At 38.3% G+C, this 19,719-nt stretch overlaps 3 protein-coding genes across 3 annotated transcripts in view; 2 read left to right on the top strand and 1 right to left on the bottom strand.

The window, feature by feature from the left end:
• xpo4 (exportin 4) overlaps positions 1-12,434 on the top strand; it is a 44,377-nt gene extending 31,943 nt beyond the window's left edge. The window contains 13 exon segments of the mRNA XM_073845786.1: positions 175-317; positions 398-543; positions 719-896; positions 4,493-4,652; positions 4,861-5,030; positions 7,698-7,872; positions 8,004-8,297; positions 8,404-8,584; positions 8,670-8,788; positions 8,924-9,054; positions 9,201-9,318; positions 10,958-11,050; positions 11,137-12,434. Of these exon segments, the coding sequence (XP_073701887.1) occupies positions 175-317; positions 398-543; positions 719-896; positions 4,493-4,652; positions 4,861-5,030; positions 7,698-7,872; positions 8,004-8,297; positions 8,404-8,584; positions 8,670-8,788; positions 8,924-9,054; positions 9,201-9,318; positions 10,958-11,050; positions 11,137-11,334 (2,106 nt within the window). The 3' untranslated portion in view covers positions 11,335-12,434.
• Positions 12,435-13,651: 1,217 nt separating this feature from the next.
• Positions 13,652-17,759, top strand: eef1akmt1 (EEF1A lysine methyltransferase 1). Its single transcript, XM_073845888.1, has 5 exons — positions 13,652-13,759; positions 13,856-14,019; positions 14,153-14,235; positions 16,139-16,428; positions 17,007-17,759. The coding sequence occupies exons 2-5, from the start codon at positions 13,867-13,869 to the stop codon at positions 17,135-17,137; spliced, it is 657 nt and encodes a 218-aa protein (XP_073701989.1). The 5' UTR covers positions 13,652-13,759; positions 13,856-13,866; the 3' UTR covers positions 17,138-17,759.
• On the bottom strand, positions 17,499-19,495 carry il17d (interleukin 17d). The gene is made up of 2 exons (XM_073845889.1): positions 19,056-19,495; positions 17,499-18,081 (listed from the first exon to the last, which is right to left on the bottom strand). The coding sequence occupies exons 1-2, from the start codon at positions 19,361-19,363 to the stop codon at positions 17,760-17,762; spliced, it is 630 nt and encodes a 209-aa protein (XP_073701990.1). The 5' UTR covers positions 19,364-19,495; the 3' UTR covers positions 17,499-17,759.
• Between the last annotated feature and the right edge of the window lie 224 nt (positions 19,496-19,719).

A 19,719-nucleotide genomic window follows, 5' to 3' on the forward strand; every position in this document is an offset into this window, starting at 1 on the left:
TTTTGTTGAATTTTTTTTTTGTTGACTTTGTGGTTTGCTTTTCATCTTAATTAAAACGGAAAAGCATGAAGCACAACAAATGTCTAAAACAGTTTTCCTTCAAAGAATCTTCTGCCAGAGTAACAGACGCTCCAGCATATGGTTTCAGTCATATGCATTATTTGTCTTTTTTAGACTGCAAACGGTGTCGCTTCTCATGAAGAGGAAGAAATAAATGAATTACAGGAGGATGACAGAGAGCTTTTCTCAGATCAGCTGGCCAGTATCGGCATGTTGGGCCGCATCGCTGCAGACCATTGTATACCTCTGCTCACAGGGTACAGACACACAATCCACTTCAGAGAAACCGCTGTAATGAACAACCACTCTGAGCCTTACATTTGTCATCTGTCTTCAGTTTGTTGGAGGACCGAGTCACACGGCTTCACGGGCAACTCCAGAGACACCAACAGCACCTCATGGCCTCTGCAGACCCAGGCACGGTGGACCGGAAAGTTTTAGATGATCTTTACGAAGACATTCATTGGCTCATATTAGTGTCAGGTCTGTGTAATTTACTCCCCCCTCATTTTCACTCACAAATACAGAACATTTACCTCTTACGTCTGTGGAGGTTTCCATTCATCTGGACTTTATTTTATATTATCATTTGGAGGCCTTTTACCACTCAGTCAAGTTGCTTTTTGTCGCTGTATTAAAGTATTTGGTATTTTAACAGGTTACCTCTTGGCTGATGACCCTCAGGGTGAAACGCCATTGATACCTTCAGAAGTGATGGAGTACTCTATCAAACACTCGACTGAGGTGGATATCAACACTACACTGCAACTGCTCGGCTCCCCTGGAGAGAAGGCCACCTCCATCCCAGGATGCAACAGGACAGACTCAGTTATCAGGTAAAGAGCCTCACAGTATACATGTGGCAGTGTGTCACTACTCTAAAGAAGATTCAAGTTTACTAGTAGTTTGTAGGTGTGGGAATTATCACATGATTTCCTTTTCATTCACATTTTCATGCAGTATCTTCCAGTTTTATTGTTTGTTTTCCTTTTTTTACGACACTTACAATGAGACCAGATGCTTTCAAGCTGATTTTGTGGATTGTGCTATGATATAGACACCCTTGATGACTTTTGACACACTTTTTAATACATGTGCCAGATTTCAGTTTATTAGAAGAAACTAACTTGTACAATATGTATTGTTAGGTTTTTTCTTCTGCTCTTTTATCAACACATTTAGTAAATAAGTGCTGTGCAATAAACACATTTAAATGCTGTTCTTTTGAACTTTTTTCATGAAAGAATCCTAAAAAAAAATACTGCGAAAAACAGTTTCCAGAAAGTTATGAGCACAACTGTTTTGATCATTGATAATAAATGTTTCTTGAGCAGCAAATCACCATATTAAAATGATTTCTGAAGCATCATGCGACACTGAAGACTGGAGTAACAGCTGCTGAAAATTCAGCTTTGCATCACAGGAATAAATTACATCGTAAGATTTATTAAAATAGAAATCAGATATTTTAAAATGTAAAAATGTTACAATATTATTTTTTCCTGTATTTTTGGTCAAATAAATACTGCCTTAATGAGCAAAAGAGACTTCTTTCAGAAATATTTTAAATGGATAAAAAAAATGGAAATTCTGTCATTAATTACTCACCGTCATGTCGTTCCAAACCCGAAAGACCTTCATTCATCTTCAGAACACAAAATAAGATTTTTTTGATGAAATCCAAGATCTTTATGACCCTCCATAGATGGCAACACAACTGACATGTTCAAGGCCCAGAAAGGTAGTAAGGATACTGTTAAAATAGTCCATGTGACATCAGAAGTTTAAATGTAATGTTATCATTAAATAATTGTAATGTTATCATTGAATTTTTTTTTTTTTTGTGCTTCATAACAATATGGTGGAACCACTGGTGTCACATGGACTATTTTAACAATGTCCTTACTACCTTTCTGGGCCTTGAACATGTCAGTTGCATTGCTGTCTATGCAGAATTACAAAGTTTTCGGATTTTATCCAAAATATCTTCGTTTGTGTTCTGAAGATGAAAGTCTTGCAGGTTTGGAACGACATGAAGGGGAATAATTAATCATTTTTGGGTAAACTGTCCCTTTAAAAAAAATCCTGCCGATCGCTACATCTGCTTGTCTGATAAATGCCTTTTTCCAGACATAGTGGTAATGTTCAGATTGTGAGCAGATTACCCAGTCAGCTGTTTGCTGACCATGCTGCCTAAAGGACAATGAGTTGTTTAAAGTTTATCACTCAGAATTGCTACTAGAGAGAGCAGGCATGGTTGTAGCAGGCCGTTTGATCTGCAATTCGTTTGCCCAGTGGGAAATGCCCTGGCACGCGCCCAGCTAGGCCTGCCACGCTTACAGCAGCCCTCAAGTGGCCCCAGCCCCGGCGCCAGCCAGTGCTGCAGCACCACTCCCCACACATTATTCAATTAGAGCCAGGCCAGGTGCCGCTCAGATCGCAGGGTCAGAGGGGAGCACTAGGGGCCCGGAGTCGTGTGTGTGTTCAGAAGCTATTTCCAAGTTGATTGATTTTTGGTTTCTGTGTTCAGCTCTTCTTTCTTTTTTATTTTAGTTTAAGGTCTACATGCACCATTGTTGTATGACTGGTTTATAAAAATATTAATAATAAATAGTAATGATTATAATTAAAATATAAATATTGTTTTATAATATTTTTAAACAGTAATAATGTACACTACCAGTCAAAGGATTTTAAAAAAATTCTCTTCTGCTTACCAAACCTGCAAAGTACAGCAAAAACGGTACAATTTTGAAATATTTTTACTATTTAAAATAAGTTTTCCTTTTGAATATATTTTAAATTGTAATTTATTCCTGTGATTTCAAAGCTGATTTTACATCATTACTCCAGTCACATGGTCCTTCAGAAATCATTCTAATATTCTGATTTGCTGCTCAAATAATATTATTATTATTATTATGTTGGAGGAGAATGATCTGAGTAGGTTTCTTTGATTAATAGAAAGGTAAGAAGAACAGCATTTATCCAGAATAGAAATCTTTTGCAAAATAAAAAGTATTAATTTCTATAATTTCTTTCTCAAAGAAAACAAATTATACTGACTTCAAGCTTTTAAATGGTATAGGATATAAAATTACAAAAGCTTTTTATGTCAGATAAATGCTGATATTTGGATAATAATAATAATAATAATATTTATTGAACAGCAAATCAGCATATTGGATTGATTTCTGAAGGATCATGTGACACTGAATATTGGAGTAATGATGCTGAAAATGTAGCTTTGATCACAGCAATAAATTACATTTTAAAGTATATTAAAACAGAAAATTGTTATTTTAAATAGTTAAAAAAAGTTTGTTTTTGCTGTACTTTGGATCAAATAATAATAAAAAATATATATTAATTTTTTTATTAATTATACATTTTTAAAGTACATGTTGTTGTTGTTGTTATATTAATAAATAATAATAATTAATTATATATTTATAATAGCAGTAGTGACCGTTACTGCTAATAATAGTAGTAATATATTATTTATATTTATGTTATAATAAATAGTAATATTAATAATAAATATATAAATACACTATATTATTACTATTATTTTATTATTGTTAAAAGTGATGGGTGAAGGAGCAGGCTGCAGATATTATTCTTAAGGGCTTTTCCTTGGCATTTCCAAGCAGATATTTGATCTGATTCTAATCTGATTGGAATGGGATGCAGACTGTGACTTTAATGAATAATGTAATTTTAATGATGTAGAAGCTGTTTGTGTGGTTACTGGTTGGGTCTCATAGAGACCTAGTGGTATTGTTTGCAAAAATCTGCCTGTAATCTGATTTGGGCTTAATGGGTGGTGTTATTCCAAAACTGTGGAATGGGATAGAGGTGAGGATTGAAAGATTGGTAGGACGCTGAGTTGATGGCGATTTTGAATGGGGGCGATGTGGAGGTCAAAGGATTTGGAGAAGACAGTAGGCTGATGATGGGTGGGGGAAGGCGAGCAGACTGTAGAGGATTTAGAAAGACAGTGGGCCGAGGTATTGTGTTTCCCAATAGCAGTCACCGACCTCGCAGCTCTGAAATGTCAGTGCGGGTTTTATCTTAACAAACAATGTGAAACATTTAATGGTGCTGCACTCCGAGGGGCACATGGGATATCGGTCTTCCAGGATAGTAAGCTGCACTAATCCCTTTCTTGTGTCGTCTTTCTTTACTGGTGGAGGTGTGAAGGAATGATAGCGTTTGTTATTGTGGGCCTTTGTTGAGTCTCGGAGCATCTAGACAGAACCGCCATGAACTCTCTTCCCTCCCCTCTGCCATTTCTTACCCTTGTTTTTCTTCTCTCTTCATTTTCCTGTAAACAGCAGCCTGTCAAATTCTATTTGAGATTTGTTCTGCTGGCAGGAAATTGCCTTTCCGGGAATTAGCATTTCCATTTCTCTGTATCTCTCTGTCACAGGTTGTTATCGGCGGTGCTAAGAACCTCAGAGGTAGAATCTCGGGCTACGCGAGCGAGTCTGACTGAGCTCCTGAGTCCTCAGATGGGCAAAGACATTGTCTGGTTTCTTCGACGATGGGCCAAGACATACCTGCTGGTGGATGAGAAACTCTACGGCCAAGTGAGTTACCAGAATGAGGTCAATCAGTGTGTGGAAACAGTTGGCGTGATGTCTGAATGAAACCTGCAGTTTGTTTCTGTTTTGGCTCTGTTCAACAAAATCACACACAAATTCCTGGAACCCAACCTAGACATTTTTATGTGACGTTTTATTACTTCTGACTCTTCCTCTGAGTGTTTGTCTTTTGTCTTTTACTTCACTCCCTCAGATCAGTATGCCTCTCAGCACAGCATTTGGAGCGGATACTGAGGGGGCGCAGTGGATTGTGGGATATCTGTTGGAGAAAGTGATCAATAATCTGTCGGTGTGGAGCTCTGAGCCAGAGCTGGCTAACGACACTGTGGAGCTGCTGGTTACTCTGGTGGAGAAGAGAGAGAGGTTTGTGTCCGCTTGCTGTTGTAATGCATACATGGGCATTAGTGAGGGCTAAATGTGTCTATTTAGCCTAACGTCTTGCAGGACAAATACTCGCTGACAGGCACAAGAGAGCCAGTGGTTTGAGCTGATGTCTTCATGTAACTTCGGTTAATACAAGACCAAATGTTTTTAATGTGCCCCACCTGCTGGTGAAATTATGACATTGCACTTTAAAATGATTCTAAACTTAAGATTGCGTAATACTATGTGAATAAATGTAAATTAAATAAACAGTAAATGGCACTGTATATCAATGCAAATCTTTTTAAATAGACATTTTAGGAGTAGTTTCTGGCATTTACTAACATTTAAGGCCATTCATACAGGATTTTGTAAATAAATAGAGCTGTTTCCATAAAATGAAAGCATATAGTGATTAGGTACTTTCAAGCACATGAAAGTGATTTGACTGCTTTATTCAAAATCTTCTGAAGTCATGTGATAGCTTTGTGTAAGGAATAAACTGACATTTAAAACGATAGTTCTCCCCAGAATAAAAAAAAATCTAATTTACAGGGAACTCCAGGTATTAAGACTTGTATGGCTTAATATAATGTAAATGGTTTCTCTTACAGAAATATATAGTATTATAAAACCCATTATAATAAAAAAACCCATGAAAGATTTACATTGTTTACAAATCCACATTGTTTTAGATATATTTTGGACTATGGATGACGTGAAGTGGTTGCGCTCAGTGAGCTAATGGCACTACCTGTTGCTATTTTTACTGCAACACAACTCAGAAAATAAAATACTCATACAATGCTATGTTGTGCAGCTTTTGGTTGTAATTTTTAGTTGAAGAACAACAAAATCAGCAATGTAAGTCTTTCCTAGCCTTTCACTACTTTCCTAGCGATAAGAAAAGGAGAAAAGAATGGGAAGATGCCTGTGGACGAATAAAACTTCCTAAAGACCTGCGTCTTTGTTCTCTCCACTTTAGCCCTGATGCCTTTGAGGCTTTAAAGGAACCGTATGTAAGAAATTTATGTCAGTTAATCATAAAAATGGCCCTGACATGTCACTAGACATTAAGAAATCATGTTCATTTCAAATACTTATATCACTGACAACAGTGGTCCGGCCAGGATATTGTCATTTAAAAGTGAGAGTTGCAGCCCTCAACTGATGTTATTGTTGTCATTTTGTGTTTTGGTCTGAGGCTCCACCCTCCAGCTATCTACCAATCACGAAGTCAGTAGAGTTTCGTGATCCGTGTTGCCAGCTCTGTTACAGCTGCAGCTTTACGAACGTGTTGGATAAAACGTACGAAATGTAAAAGACCTCGTTATGAATCCGAAATACGTCGTGACAAAGTCCGAAATAAAAGGATTTGTATAGGATATGCCTTTGAAAGATGGAGACGGCTGAAAACGGAGAAGAATTTGAAGATAGACGCCATCGTTGGTAATGTTCTCCTGGACAGGTAAGATTCATCTATGTTTGGCTAACTTTGCTTCCGTGCACAGTGGATTTCCCACACGGTCGGCCATGCTAAATGCGTTCATAAAAAGCTTTATATCGCACCACTGGCAGGGTATTATAAACAACCTATGTTCCGACTGAAATGTGGTATTACAGTACATCTTTACGAAATATTTGGCTAATCGCCATCTGTAATTTTTTGCGATACAGAATTACTTCGCAAAACATCTCTTGTGAAGCATAAACATAATTAACAGAAGAAAAACAAATTTCTGTGTAAGACTCGTCACTTGGCATTGGAAGCTCCTTGTAGCAGCCTACTCCTGCAGCTTAGCTGGCAACCTCGAGTCAGGGGGCAGCGGGAGGGGATATACCATTCTACAGTATTTTGAAAGTGATTGCAGTACCAGTTTTGGCCACAATCCTACATACGGTTCCTTTAAGTAGACCATGAAAGAGCTTAAAGGTGCCAATGAATACAAGCATTGGCTTAAACCAAATGCTGTACCATCGATTTTTCTTCACAAAGAGTCTAAATGCCCTCGGATATTAAGTAAAATCCGTGCTAAGAAACTTCTTCAGTGGCTGCGGAGTCATGAAAAGTTTAGTATGTTTACATCCTGCCAGGATGGCCGTTTGTAAGCTCTTTCAATAGCTGTGGTCTACTAAAAGCCTCAAAGGCATCAGGGCTAAAGTGGAGAGAACAAAGACGCAGGTCTTTGTAACGTTTTATTCATCCACAGGCATCTTCCCATTCTTTTCTCCTCTTTTTATCACTAAGAAAGCAGTGACGACTTGCATTGCTTCTCTTGTTGCCCTTCGACTGAAAATTGCAACCAAAAGCAGCACAATGTGGCATCAGTATTTTATTTTTCAAGCTGCGTTGAGGGTAATAATAAGAAAAGGTAACGCCAATAGCTCAGCGAGTGCAGCCATTCGACGTAATTGAAATAATGGTGCTCCCCATACTCCAAAATATGTATAAAATGTGGATTTAAAAAAAAAACATACATTTTTCTACTACATGTTTTAGTGAGACATCATTTGTTATATTAAGCAATACAAGTCCTGGGGATCCCTTTAAGTCATTCACTGAAAAGCAATTATTTCTTCCACTGTAACTGATGTTTGGGGTCAATAAGATTTCTAAATGTTTTTTTTTTTAAACTATTGTTAAATTATTGCTCTCTCATGGTTCAGGGCGAACATTGTGGTGCAGTGTGAGAACTGGTGGAGCTTGGCCAAGCAGTTTGCCAGTCGCAGTCCTCCCTTACATATGCTGTCCAGCACAGTCCAGCGGACTCTAATGAAGGCCCTGGTTCTGGGCGGCTTTGCTCACATGGATTCTGATACCAAACAGCAATACTGGGCAGAGGTGAGAAGAAAATTATTATAGAGAAATGTTGGGAAGGTCAAAAATTTTTGCTAATGAGAACACAAAGCAGTAAAAAAACAAGGTTTATGAAACATGGCCTCATTATGTCTTTCTTTGTCTCTGCACTGCAGGTACTACATCCACTCCAGCAGCGCTTCCTCAACCTCATTAACCAGGAGAACTTCGCTCAGATCTGTCAAGAGGAAGCCGTGAAGCAGGAAATCGTGGCCACTCTAGAAGCTCTGTGTGGCATCGCTGAAGCAACGCAGATTGACAATGTAGCGTCTCTCTTCAGCTTCCTCATGGACTTCCTGTCCAGCTGCATTGGCCTTATGGAGGTCTACAGAAACTCACCAGAAACTGTCAACCTCATCATAGAGGTGTTTGTGGAAGTGGCCCATAAACAAATCTGCTACCTGGGCGAGGTGAGATATTAACACTTGCATGGATTTTGATTGGATCACACAGAAGACTGTATTCGTCCTGCACCCCAAATATGTTTTTTAATGCACAACCTCTCTGTCTCCACAGACTAAGTCTATGAAACTGTACGAAGTGTGCTTGACGCTGCTACAGGTTTACTCCAAGAACAATGTGGGTCGTAAGAGACTAGATGTAGCCGCAGAGGAGGACCAGTACCAGGATCTTCTGCTCATCATGGAGCTCCTCACTAACCTGCTCTCCAAAGAGTTCATTGACTTTAGTGACACTGGTATGAGCAATCATTCTTGATTCATGGAATTTGCATCATAGCTTGTGAACCTTTTCATGAGGGATTAACTGTGTTTTGTGTGCAGATGAAGTGTTTCGCGGACAGGAACAGAGCTCAGGTGCTGGACGGGCCGTATCAGCTGCTGATGTTGTGCTGTATGGGGTGAATATTGTGCTGCCCTTAATGTCTCAGGACTTGCTTAAGGTAAAATTCGAATTTAAGCTGTATTTTGAAAGTTGTTAAATCAGATGTTCTTACATGAGTTCATAGCAAACTCAGATGCTTGAAGTAAAAGGTGTGCTACTGTTCTGAAATATTCCTTCTTTCTCTTGTACCCAGTTCCCTTCTCTGTGTAACCAGTATTATAAGCTCATCACCTTCATCTGTGAGATTTTCCCCGAGAAGATCCCTCAGTTACCTGAGGAACTCTTCAAAAGTCTCATGTGCTCCCTAGAGCTTGGCATGACCTCGTATCCTTGCTTGTGCATACTGAAGAGTTACAATATTTAAAGATATTTAAAGATAAAAGATAACATATTGTGTTGGATTTCATTGTTGAGAGTTTTTGTTGAACTATGGTGTCTATTATGGTGGTTTTCCTTAACACACACTGCAGGATGAGCTCGGAGATCAGTCAGCTGTGTCTGGAGGCTCTATCCCCATTGGCTGAGCAGTGCGCCAAGACACAGGAAAAGGACACACCCCTATTTATTGCTACGCGACATTTCCTTAAGGTGAGTCACATGATGTCTAAACCAGTGGTCAGTGGTTGTGGGTATTTAACAGGCGATGTCTGTCCAGTTCATTAAAGTTTAAAATTTAGGGGCCGGTATGGATTTGTGTTTTTAAAAGAAGTCTCTAATGCTCACCAAGGCTGCATTTATTTGATCAAAAATACAGTAAAACTGTCAAATATTGTTACATTTAAAAAAAAACAAAATTTAATGTATTAAGTCTTCACTGTCACATGATCCTTCAGAAATCATTCTAATATAAATATTTGGTGCTCAAGAAACATATATTACTTTATCAATGCTGAAAATGCTGCTTAATATTTTCAATGAAACTGATTTTGTTTCTTTTTTTAATCGAAAATGTCTTTTACTGTCACTTTTGATCAGTTAAAGGGATAGTTCACCCAAAAATTAAAATTTCCCCATGATTTACTCGCCTTCAAACCGTCCTAGGTGTATATGACTTTTTTATTTCAGACGAATACAATCAGGGTTTTATTAAAAGTCAGTATTAAAAATGTCCTGGCTCTTTCAAGCTTTATAATGGCAGTGAATGGGTGTTGAGATTTTGATTTCAATAAAGTGCATCCATCCATCATAAGAAGTGCTCCACATGGCTCTGGGGGGTTAATAAAGGCCTTCTGAAGCAAATTGATGCATTTGTGTAAAAAAAAATCAGTAATCTTAACTGTCGTTCATGAGAGAGTGGTATTCCAGCGGATGACGTAGGCGAAGCGTAAGCTCCGGGTAGAATATGCTAGTCTTGTGAGAACCAAGTTTCGTTTAAAGCAAAAGAAAACCAGTCTCCTCTTGACTTGTATCAAATTCCCTTGACATTTCTCTTCACAAATCCTTGTTTTATACTTCTAATTTGTAAACTGTGTTTTGTTTTGCACCTACATCATCCGCTGGTATGCCACTCTTATGTACACACATTCGACAGTTAGCGGAAGCTAGAGATTTAGTTTTAAATATGGATATTTTTCTTTATTAACCCCTCATTCATGATAGATTTATGCTCTTTATTGGACTTCAAAAACACCCATTCACTACCATAATAAACTTGGAAGAGCCAGGACATTTTTTAATATAACTCCGATTGTATTCATCTGAAAGGAGAAAGTCATATACACCTAGGATGGCTTGAGGGTGAGTATATCACAGGGTAATTTTCATTTTTGGGTGTACTGTCCCTTTAAATTTCTTGTTGAATGAAAGTAATAATTTCTTTACAAAATACAAAAATATTACTGACCCTTCACTCAGGAAATTTAGTAAGATTTTACTAGAAAAGATTTTAGATTATTTTATGTGAATTAAAAAAATCTAATTTTAACTGCTTTATTTTACTCAGTTTTTGCTATGAAAAAACCTTTAGATGCTGACATGCCAATTAAAATAAACAACTACTACTACTACTCTGTTGATAAGGCTGTCAATAGATAGTGACTGACTTAAAAAGGATGTCAGTATTATTTCTTGTCAGTATTAATTGAGTTATCAGCTGATGTCTTATCTCAAATTGGTCAAACATGTGCCCATGTCACTAAACCTCCATTGCAATATGTAATTGTCTGAGATTAATACATGTATAAATTTGACAAATAATGTACATTTCTCTCACTCTCTTTCTTAATAGCTGGTGTTTGACATGCTTGTGCTTCAGAAGCACAACACTGAGATGACAGTAGCAGCTGGAGAAGCGCTTTATACGCTAGTGTGCCTTCACCAGGTACGTTTTATGCTGAAAGAAAAGCATGATCATGTGATGTAGTAGCAGTAGATTAGATGTTTAATAAGTCATGGTGTTTGTCTTAGGCGGAGTACTCAGAGCTGGTGGAGACGCTGCTCTCTAATCAGAGGGACGCCGTGATCTACCAACGGCTGGCGGACGCGTTCAACAACCTCACTGCCAGCAGCACTCCTCCAACCATGGACCGCAAACAAAAGGTGGCCTTCCTGAAGAGCCTGGAGGAGTTTGTTGCCAACGTGGGGGGGCTTCTGTGTGTCAAATAAGCCACTTCTTCCAGCAACTGTCCTCAACAGCTTCCCCTCTCTACCCCCTCGACCACTCAGAGAAGCCTTTCACCATGCCAAACCATGGAGATGCTCAGACCCCGCCGCACAGGCGGAGACGCCTTTGAGCCTTCAGACACACACGCCTCCAGAGAGCAGAGAGAGGCTGGCGAAGGCCAAGAGGGGACGGCCGGTCGTGATCTTCTCGGTTGATCATCTGACCGTTGTTTACTTAGCCACTGAGAGCTCCTCAGATAAACATTTGTGAAATGCAGAGGGGTAATCTATCTGAAAGCCGACCCCTTCGTTCCCCTTTTACACACATAAACACACAGTCTTTTGCAGACACTTCTCCTCGAGTGCCTTTGTACTTGGTTTCTCACAGCTCAGATCCAGCTGTGTCTACGGCGACAAATTGAACTGTCGTATTGCTATCACGGAAACTAGGATTGTGAGCTGTGGTTGCCATTATAACGAAAAAGCCTTTCCCAATGAAACTTTAATTGCAGAAAGGCAGTTTTGAAAAACCAAATCACTTTTGTGTTTAAGGGTGTATATATATTTTCAAAAAAAGACAAAAAATGAAAAGACTGAAAAGTTTTTATAAGATTATAGTTGACAGAACTTTTTTTTTTTTTTTTTTTTATTATTATTATACAACTTCACCTGAAGGACAAGGGGGCTAGTTTGAATTTTTCTTTCTGGTTGATTTGATTGATTGTAGTTTTATTCTTTGCCATTGTCATTTCACCCTGATCGCAGCAGTATCACTGAAAGCGTTCTTGACAAAAATACATGGTGTCTGATGAATTATGATGGACGTTTTTGACATGATTGCCTGATGTTCCCAATAAGGTTTTGTTTTTTAAAAACAACTTCAACAATGTTCCACTTACACTAGCACATACACACACACTCAGAATTGTGGAACAGTCAACATTGCTGTAGCAATAAAATACCAAAAATGATGATTGAGGGATGTCAGCTGTTTTATTCAGGGCATTTGATGGTCTTTATTTCCATTGTTCAAAGCACTAATTGTTATTTTGGAATGCCTGAAATGATCTGTAAAGTGTATATAAACTTGCTATAAAAAGTGAGTTGTCTTGGTCTACATTTTCAATATGTTGTCTTTCTGAATGAAATATCTGGTCTGGAAATATGTGCCTTGTGTATATGCTTTGCGGTGGGATTTAGCGGTGTTGCCAAGTCTCTGGCTACTTAAAAGGATTAGTTCACTTCCATAACAAAAGTTTACAGATAATTTTACCTACCCTCTTGTCATCCAAGATGTTCATGTTTTTCTTTCTTCAGTTGTAAAGAAATTGTTTTTGGAGGAAAACATTTCAGGAACATTCTCCACATAGTGGACTTCTATGGTGCCCGTGAGTTTGAACTTCCAAAATGCAGTTTAAATGCAACTTTAAAGGGCTCTAAACAATCCCAGCCGAGGAAGGAAAGGTTTCATCTAGCGAAACAATGTTATTTTCTATTTTAAAATTATATATATATATATTTTTAAAAAAAAATTAAACAACAAATGCTTGTTTTGTCTAGCTCTGCGATGCATATGCGAACTCTGTGCACTCCGGTTCAATACAGTTAGGGTATGTTGAAAAACTCCCATCTCATTTTCTCCAAATTCAAAATTGTCCTACATCACTGTTTTTTGAGCTGCTTTTTAAGTTTACTTTGTAAACACTGGGTCTGTAATTCTGCAGTGATGACTATTTTGAAGTTGGAGGAGAAAATGAGATGGGAGTTTTGTGAACTGCCCTAACTGTATTGAACCGGAGTACACATGCACATCGCAGAGCTAGACAAGATGAGCATTTGAGGTTAAAAATATGTTAAGTATTGTACTTTTTATTTATGTACTTATTTATTCAGAAAATAACCAATCGTTTCACCAGATAAGACCCTTCTTCATCGGCTGGGATGTTTAGAGCCCTTCGAAGCTGCGTTTAAAATGCATTTTGGAAGTTGCAAACTCGTGGGCACCAAAGAAGTCCACTAAATGAAGAAAATTCTAAAATGTTTTCCTCAAAAAACAACTCCTTTACCACTAAAGAAAAAAAGACATTAACATCTTGGATGATAAGGGTGTAAGTAAATTCTGTAAATGTTTGTTCTGGAAGTGAACTACTGTTGCCGCGGGTTGAAGCGACCCCTGGAATGATAATTTTTAGGGGATCTGCCAAAAAACATTTATTTTACCCCCCAGAACGCTAGTTTTTGGGCTAGTTTCGACTAGCAATTGGGCGGGTTTTGTTGTGAAAATCTGGCAACCTGGGTGCGATTGTACTCTCTCGCTCTCGGCCACCGTAGTGCAAACACGTGTGAAGCTGTTTGCTCTGCTTCTGTCCCTCAGTTGTACGTTGCTTCTTAAATACACACTTTGAGAGCGTCGTTCATTGGTTTTTTGGTAGGTATAAAGACTGGTTAAACCGTAAGTTACGGCTATAGTATATGTCGTTTGCGACTGTTAGTTGATGTATTTCCGTGTCATTTTGTTATGAAGGGTCTCTCATCATGAGCGACAGTGACGATGATGTCCCTCAGCTCTCTGCAGAGACACTCGCAGCGTTACAAGAGTTTTATGCCGAGAATGGAAGGACGGAACTAGAGCAAAACTCAAACATCAAGACCGACAAGTTCTCTGTTGGTGCTGTAGAGGAAGACTGGGTACAGTAAATGTAACTTACTAGAAGTGGCTTGTGGGATGATTTGTTGACTATTATACATTATGTTGTATATATTTGTTATACACAGAGTGCGTAGTGAGATCAGTAATCAGCTCGTGTGTTCGTGTCTGTAGCGCATGAGTCAGTTCTGGTACAGTGAAGACACGGCCACACGGTTAGCAGAAGAAGTCCTGCAGCAGGCTGGAGAACATGGGAGGTTGGTCTCAAGCGCATTTGGCCAGATTTTACATTTGTCACCCTGGACCACAAAACCAGTCATAATGGTCTTTTTTTTTTTTTGAAAGCTGAATAAATAACCTTTCTATTTATGCATGGTGCATTGATATTTTTACGGTAGGAAATGTACAAAATTTTCTCATGGAACATAATCTTCACTTAATATCCTAATGATTTTTGGCATAAAAGAAAAATCGATAATTTCGACCCATACAATGTTTTGTTGGCTATTGCTACAAATATACCAGTGCTACTTATGACTGGTCTTGTAGTCCAGGATATTTGTGCAATTTTTTTGGCATGTGTAGAACTGAAGGGCAGTAGTGATGGGCGTTTGCTACTGTTGTTTGATTCATTTAATGGCCCTTACCGTAGGTTACCTCAATACACCAGTAGGAGGGGACAACTGAGTGTTTTTTTTTAATTGTGTTGTGAGCGAAAACATTCAATCAACCAATTTATAAAAATATGTTGATCATCGGCACATTGATCATGTACTTAAATCTTTTTAAAGTGTAAGTTCACTTCCAGAATAAAAAAAAATCCTGATCTTAAGTTGCAAAGAAATTAAGGTTTTTGAGGAAAACATTCCCGGATTTTTCTCCATATAGTGGACTTCAATGGTGGTTGAAGGTCCAAATTGCAGTTTCAATGCAGCTTCAAAAGGCTCTAAGGCAGTGGTCTCAAACTCAGTTCCTGGAGGGCCACAGCTCTGCACATTTTTGCTCCAACCTTAACCAAATACACCTGATCCAGCTAATCAAGGTTTTCAGGATGACTTGAAACTCCAAGCAGGTGTGAGTTGGAGCTGGTTGGAGCTAAACTCTGCAGAGCTGTAGCCCTCTAAGGAATAAGGGTCTTATACACTGTATTCACTTTTTAACCACAAATGCTCAAATCTGGCACTACATCAACTTCTCGCATTATATAATCATCATAAAAAGGTCATGCGTGAAGTAGGTGAAAGTACTGACCCAGTGTTTGCAAAGCAAATGTGCAAAGAAAGTCAAACACCCTTTATAAAAAGGGTAAAACAATAATGTCAGACAATTTTGAAGTTGGAGGGGAAAATGAGATGGAGTTTTTTGCCCTTCTCTACACAGATGAAGAACTAACCATGTGAGCTTTCCAACATTGTTACGTAATGTGTGAAGACACGCATGTGTCACAGAGCTAGTGCAAGGCAAGCATTTGTGGTTAATAATATGTACATTTTTATTTTTTTTATTTAGAAAATGACCAATAGTTTAACTAGATAAACCCCTTATTCCTCAGTTGGGATTGTGGAGAGCCATTTGAAGCTGCATTGAAACTGCAACTTGGTTCTTCAACCTGTTGATCAACATTGAAGTCCACTATATAGAGAAAAATCCTGGAATGTTTTCCTCAAAAACCTTAATTTGTGACTGAAGACAAAAAGGCATAAACATCTTGGATGAAATGGGGGTAAGTAAATCATCAGGATTTTTTTATTATGGAAGTGAACTTATCCTTTAAGTGTCTACAAGAGTCACACAAGTGTTGTATTTTGGTTTCAAAACACAAAATTTAGCCAAAGCACGACTAGTTGTGCATCACTGAGTGTGCTGTAAATTGATTAACTAAATGACAAAACATTGAATTTTTTATGTTCTCCTAACTACATGCGGTACCGTTCAAAAGTTGAGATGTTTATTATGAGTTTGAAAGAAGTCTCCTATGTTCACCAGTAATATTGTGAAAGTCTAATATGTTGATTTTCTGCTCAAGAAACATTTCTTATTATTAATGTTGAGAACAGTTGTGCAAACCACGATAGATTCTTTGATGAATGTAACATTTGAAAGAACGTAATTTATTATGTGTCCCCTCTCACCCCAATTTTTTTTTTCCCTGACTTGTAGGATAGCTTGTATAAGTGCACCAAGTGTGTATCAGAAGCTGAAACAGTTGGAATCCACAAGATCAGACAGTTTGTCTGCTGTTTTACTGGAGTTTGACCGACGTTTCGAAACATATGGAGATGAGTTCGTCTTTTATGATTACAACAACCCTCTGTGCCTGCCTGAGGATCTGCTTCCTCAGAGCTTTGACATCGTCATCGCAGATCCTCCATACCTGTCTGAAGAGTGTCTCAGCAAGGTGGCGCTCACAGTTAAATACCTCGCTAAGGGAAAAATCCTCCTCTGCACAGGCAAGTGGAAATGAATACTGTATAAAATGATTTACAAAATATATATATATATGTGTGTGTGTGTGTGTGTGTGTGTGTGTGTGTGTGTGTGTGTGTGTGTGTGTGTGTGTGTGTGTGTGTGTGTGTGTGTGTGTGTGTGTGTAAATCATGAAAAAAATGTGTATTTATTTAATTATTTACATTTTTCAAAAAAAGAATTTAAATCAAAAAGATATTTTTAAAAGCAACAATAAAAATAAAATACAAACGTTTTTTCAATATTGTTTTCATAAGTTGAAATGTAGGGGTTAGGGTTCAGGACAGCCATCTCCCAATTGAAAGTACCCAAGAAATTATGATTTTATACATATAGTAAGCTTGCTTATATTTGAAATATTGTTGTGGGTTTCAGTTGATAATAAAAGGATCTTAGTACACATCTAAGATTTGAATACATAATGCTTTTTAAATGTGTTTTTTGGTTGTGGGACGGCAGTTGGCACAAATTCTGTAGAATGGCCCATATAATGTTGCAGATTCTTGAAAATAACTTGTGTTTTTATGTCTCATTCATGTTTACCTTTGCCTTTTTCTTGTAGGAGCTATTATGGAGGAGCTTGCTGGAAAACTAATGGCTCTGAAGATATGCAGTTTTTTACCAAAACACAATCACAATCTGGCTAATGAGTTCCGCTGCTATGTTAATTACGAATCAAGCCTTCTCTCGTGAAAAAGACTTTCAATTTGACAATATTTAAACATTGTTTCTCCCATCAAAAATCTGCAGATGGTCATTTGAAACAATAGAAACTCTCAAGAGATGCATAGCGGGTTCCAGATACCACAGCGGAGGATTTGGCCCTTAATCTGAGATCTGGGATCAGTCTTTGATTATGACTTGGCTAACTTGCAGGCATAAATTTTAAGCAATTTGAGACCGTTTAACTTTGTTTCAATGCATAAAATGGGCTAGAAGTGAAAGTTTGAAATGCATTTGTATATAATATAGTATACACTATACTTGTGTGTTGAGTATTCTTGTTTTTTATAAAGTAATCATACAAGGACTGACACAAAGTCATGCTAAATAATCATTGTTTCCCTTTAACAGAAGCATTTCTTTTATTTTCGGTATACTTGAAAACAGCTGAACTGTATTAGGTTATCTAACACAGTGATGCTGACTGGCTTTCCCAAAGTACTTGGGACTAGAAAATGTTTGTATTTTGGCACATAAAGTTTTCCTTTTGCTTGGCACTGCAGACTAGAATGTGCAGCTGTGAGAGCAAGTTTTCCTTTGACCAACTTGACCAAAAAATGAAGGAAATAAAAACAATACTGTCAAAAATGAATCAGCTCAGTCCATTCTTTCTAAGGGTGCTGGAATTTTTACTTGAGATTCTTTTCACGCTTGGTTTGCTCTTCTGCGTCTTTCTGTCTTTATCCAACAAGGGCACACAAGTGCAACCCACGGCGATGGACACGTAGCTCTCCGTGTAGGAATGTCGGCCCCCGACACACGAGCCGATACGGCGCAGTATGACGGTCGGCATAAACACCGGAGTGCTGCGGAAGCGGTCACTTTCCTCCCCGTTCGGTCCGGTCAGGCATCCCTTACACAAACAGTACGCCTCCGGGAGATATCGAGGGTACCTCGCTGGATCATGAGAGATTCTTAGATCAATAATAATAGGAAAAAGTTACTTTTCTTGCAGACAAAAGGCGAGACATTTTACGAGACATCAAATATTATGACCGCTCAATCGAACCGACTCTTAGTGCTGGGAATCGATTCAAAAAAGAATCGATTCCGAGACGTTGGAAATCGAGAGTCGAAATTACAATTTGAAATCAATCAGAGCTACGGAAATGCATCGAAAGTTTTACAAACAAAATGTAATATTATGAGAAGGCTACTTTCTACGACCTTTGTATCCTGCACTAAAAAGAAAAAAAAAATCCAAAACAACAGTGAGGAATCGATTGTTAGAATCAAATCTCATCGATTCCACACCCAGAAATTTCGGACTCGAACAGCCCTACCGGCTCTTCTTTTGAACCGAATCATTTTAATGACTGAATCGATTCCCGCCTGAATGATTCTTATGAGTCAGTGGATCAAAACGCGTGTGAATCAGGGCAGGTCATTAAATCAAAATGATTAACAGAACCGCATTTTATTACTTTCGCCAACTTCGACTTGAAAAAAATTGAAGTAGCCGTTATATTAAAGTTTTGTGATTTCTTGTGTCTCGTTTTTCATATGACATTATTGCTATCTAATGTATACACACGCGCAGCCTATTTAAATAGAAATATTTTTATTAAATCAATTAACGAATGAACTGTTAACATTTTTATTTTAATTTTTGTTTTTGTATTTTTACAGTTAGGGTACAATAATGCTAGATTGCATTTATGCCGCCACTACACCAAAAAATCGTTATAAATATAACTGTAGTCATTAGAAGTAGATTAAAAAAGTTCATCAAAGTTATCCTAAGACAAGAACGAGTATTGTTTTGGTTTTAGGGCAACTTTGATGAAAGTTTTTGATCCACTTAAAATGTTGACTACTGTATTTCTTCGCAACTAAAATGGTTAAACTACTTAGTATTCCCATCATATTTGTCAGTTTTGCGTCCTACCTGTACGCCCACGGTGAGAGGCTGAGGAAGTTGACTGGGGTACGTGGTCTGTCCCGCGCTAGGCGAGACGCTGATTGACAGGTCATATTCTGTCGCTCTGGAGGGGCAGTTTGCACGGTATGATGAAAGGCGCTGAGAACCCCAACCGAGAGCCTCCCAAACATCTGCTCCAAAATCTCCTCCGGTAAATCCAGACAGGAGCGAGTCCTCGATGCTCTCCTGGACACCTTCAGTCCCCGTTCACCCGGCGCGCTCCCGCAACACCACAGCAACATCAACACAAGCGTCGAAACAGCTCGACCGCACATTTCAGTTCACACCGAGTCTAAACGCACTTTACTGTCAGGAAGCGATTTCTGGGAAAGATATTTTAAAGTAAACCTTTGGAGAGCTCTTAAACCGACCTACAGAAACTCCCAGATGTTGCGTAAAGATGTCTCATCCGTCCGTCCCGTAAATGGGGAGTCGATGACTGTTGGGCGGACTGTTTGATATAATGAATAATGATCATGACCTGCTTGGGCTGATGTGAAAAATCTCACATTGATAATTTTATTCTGGAACGTCCTGTATTCCTTTTAGATATTTATGAGATTGAATCTTTAGATGCCAAATAAAAGTCTAAACTGTGCTTTAATATTTCACACAACGAATTCAGCTTCAT

The sequence above is a fragment of the Garra rufa genome, chromosome 8 (assembly GCF_049309525.1).
Source record: "Garra rufa chromosome 8, GarRuf1.0, whole genome shotgun sequence".
NCBI classification, from domain to species: domain Eukaryota; kingdom Metazoa; phylum Chordata; class Actinopteri; order Cypriniformes; family Cyprinidae; genus Garra; species Garra rufa.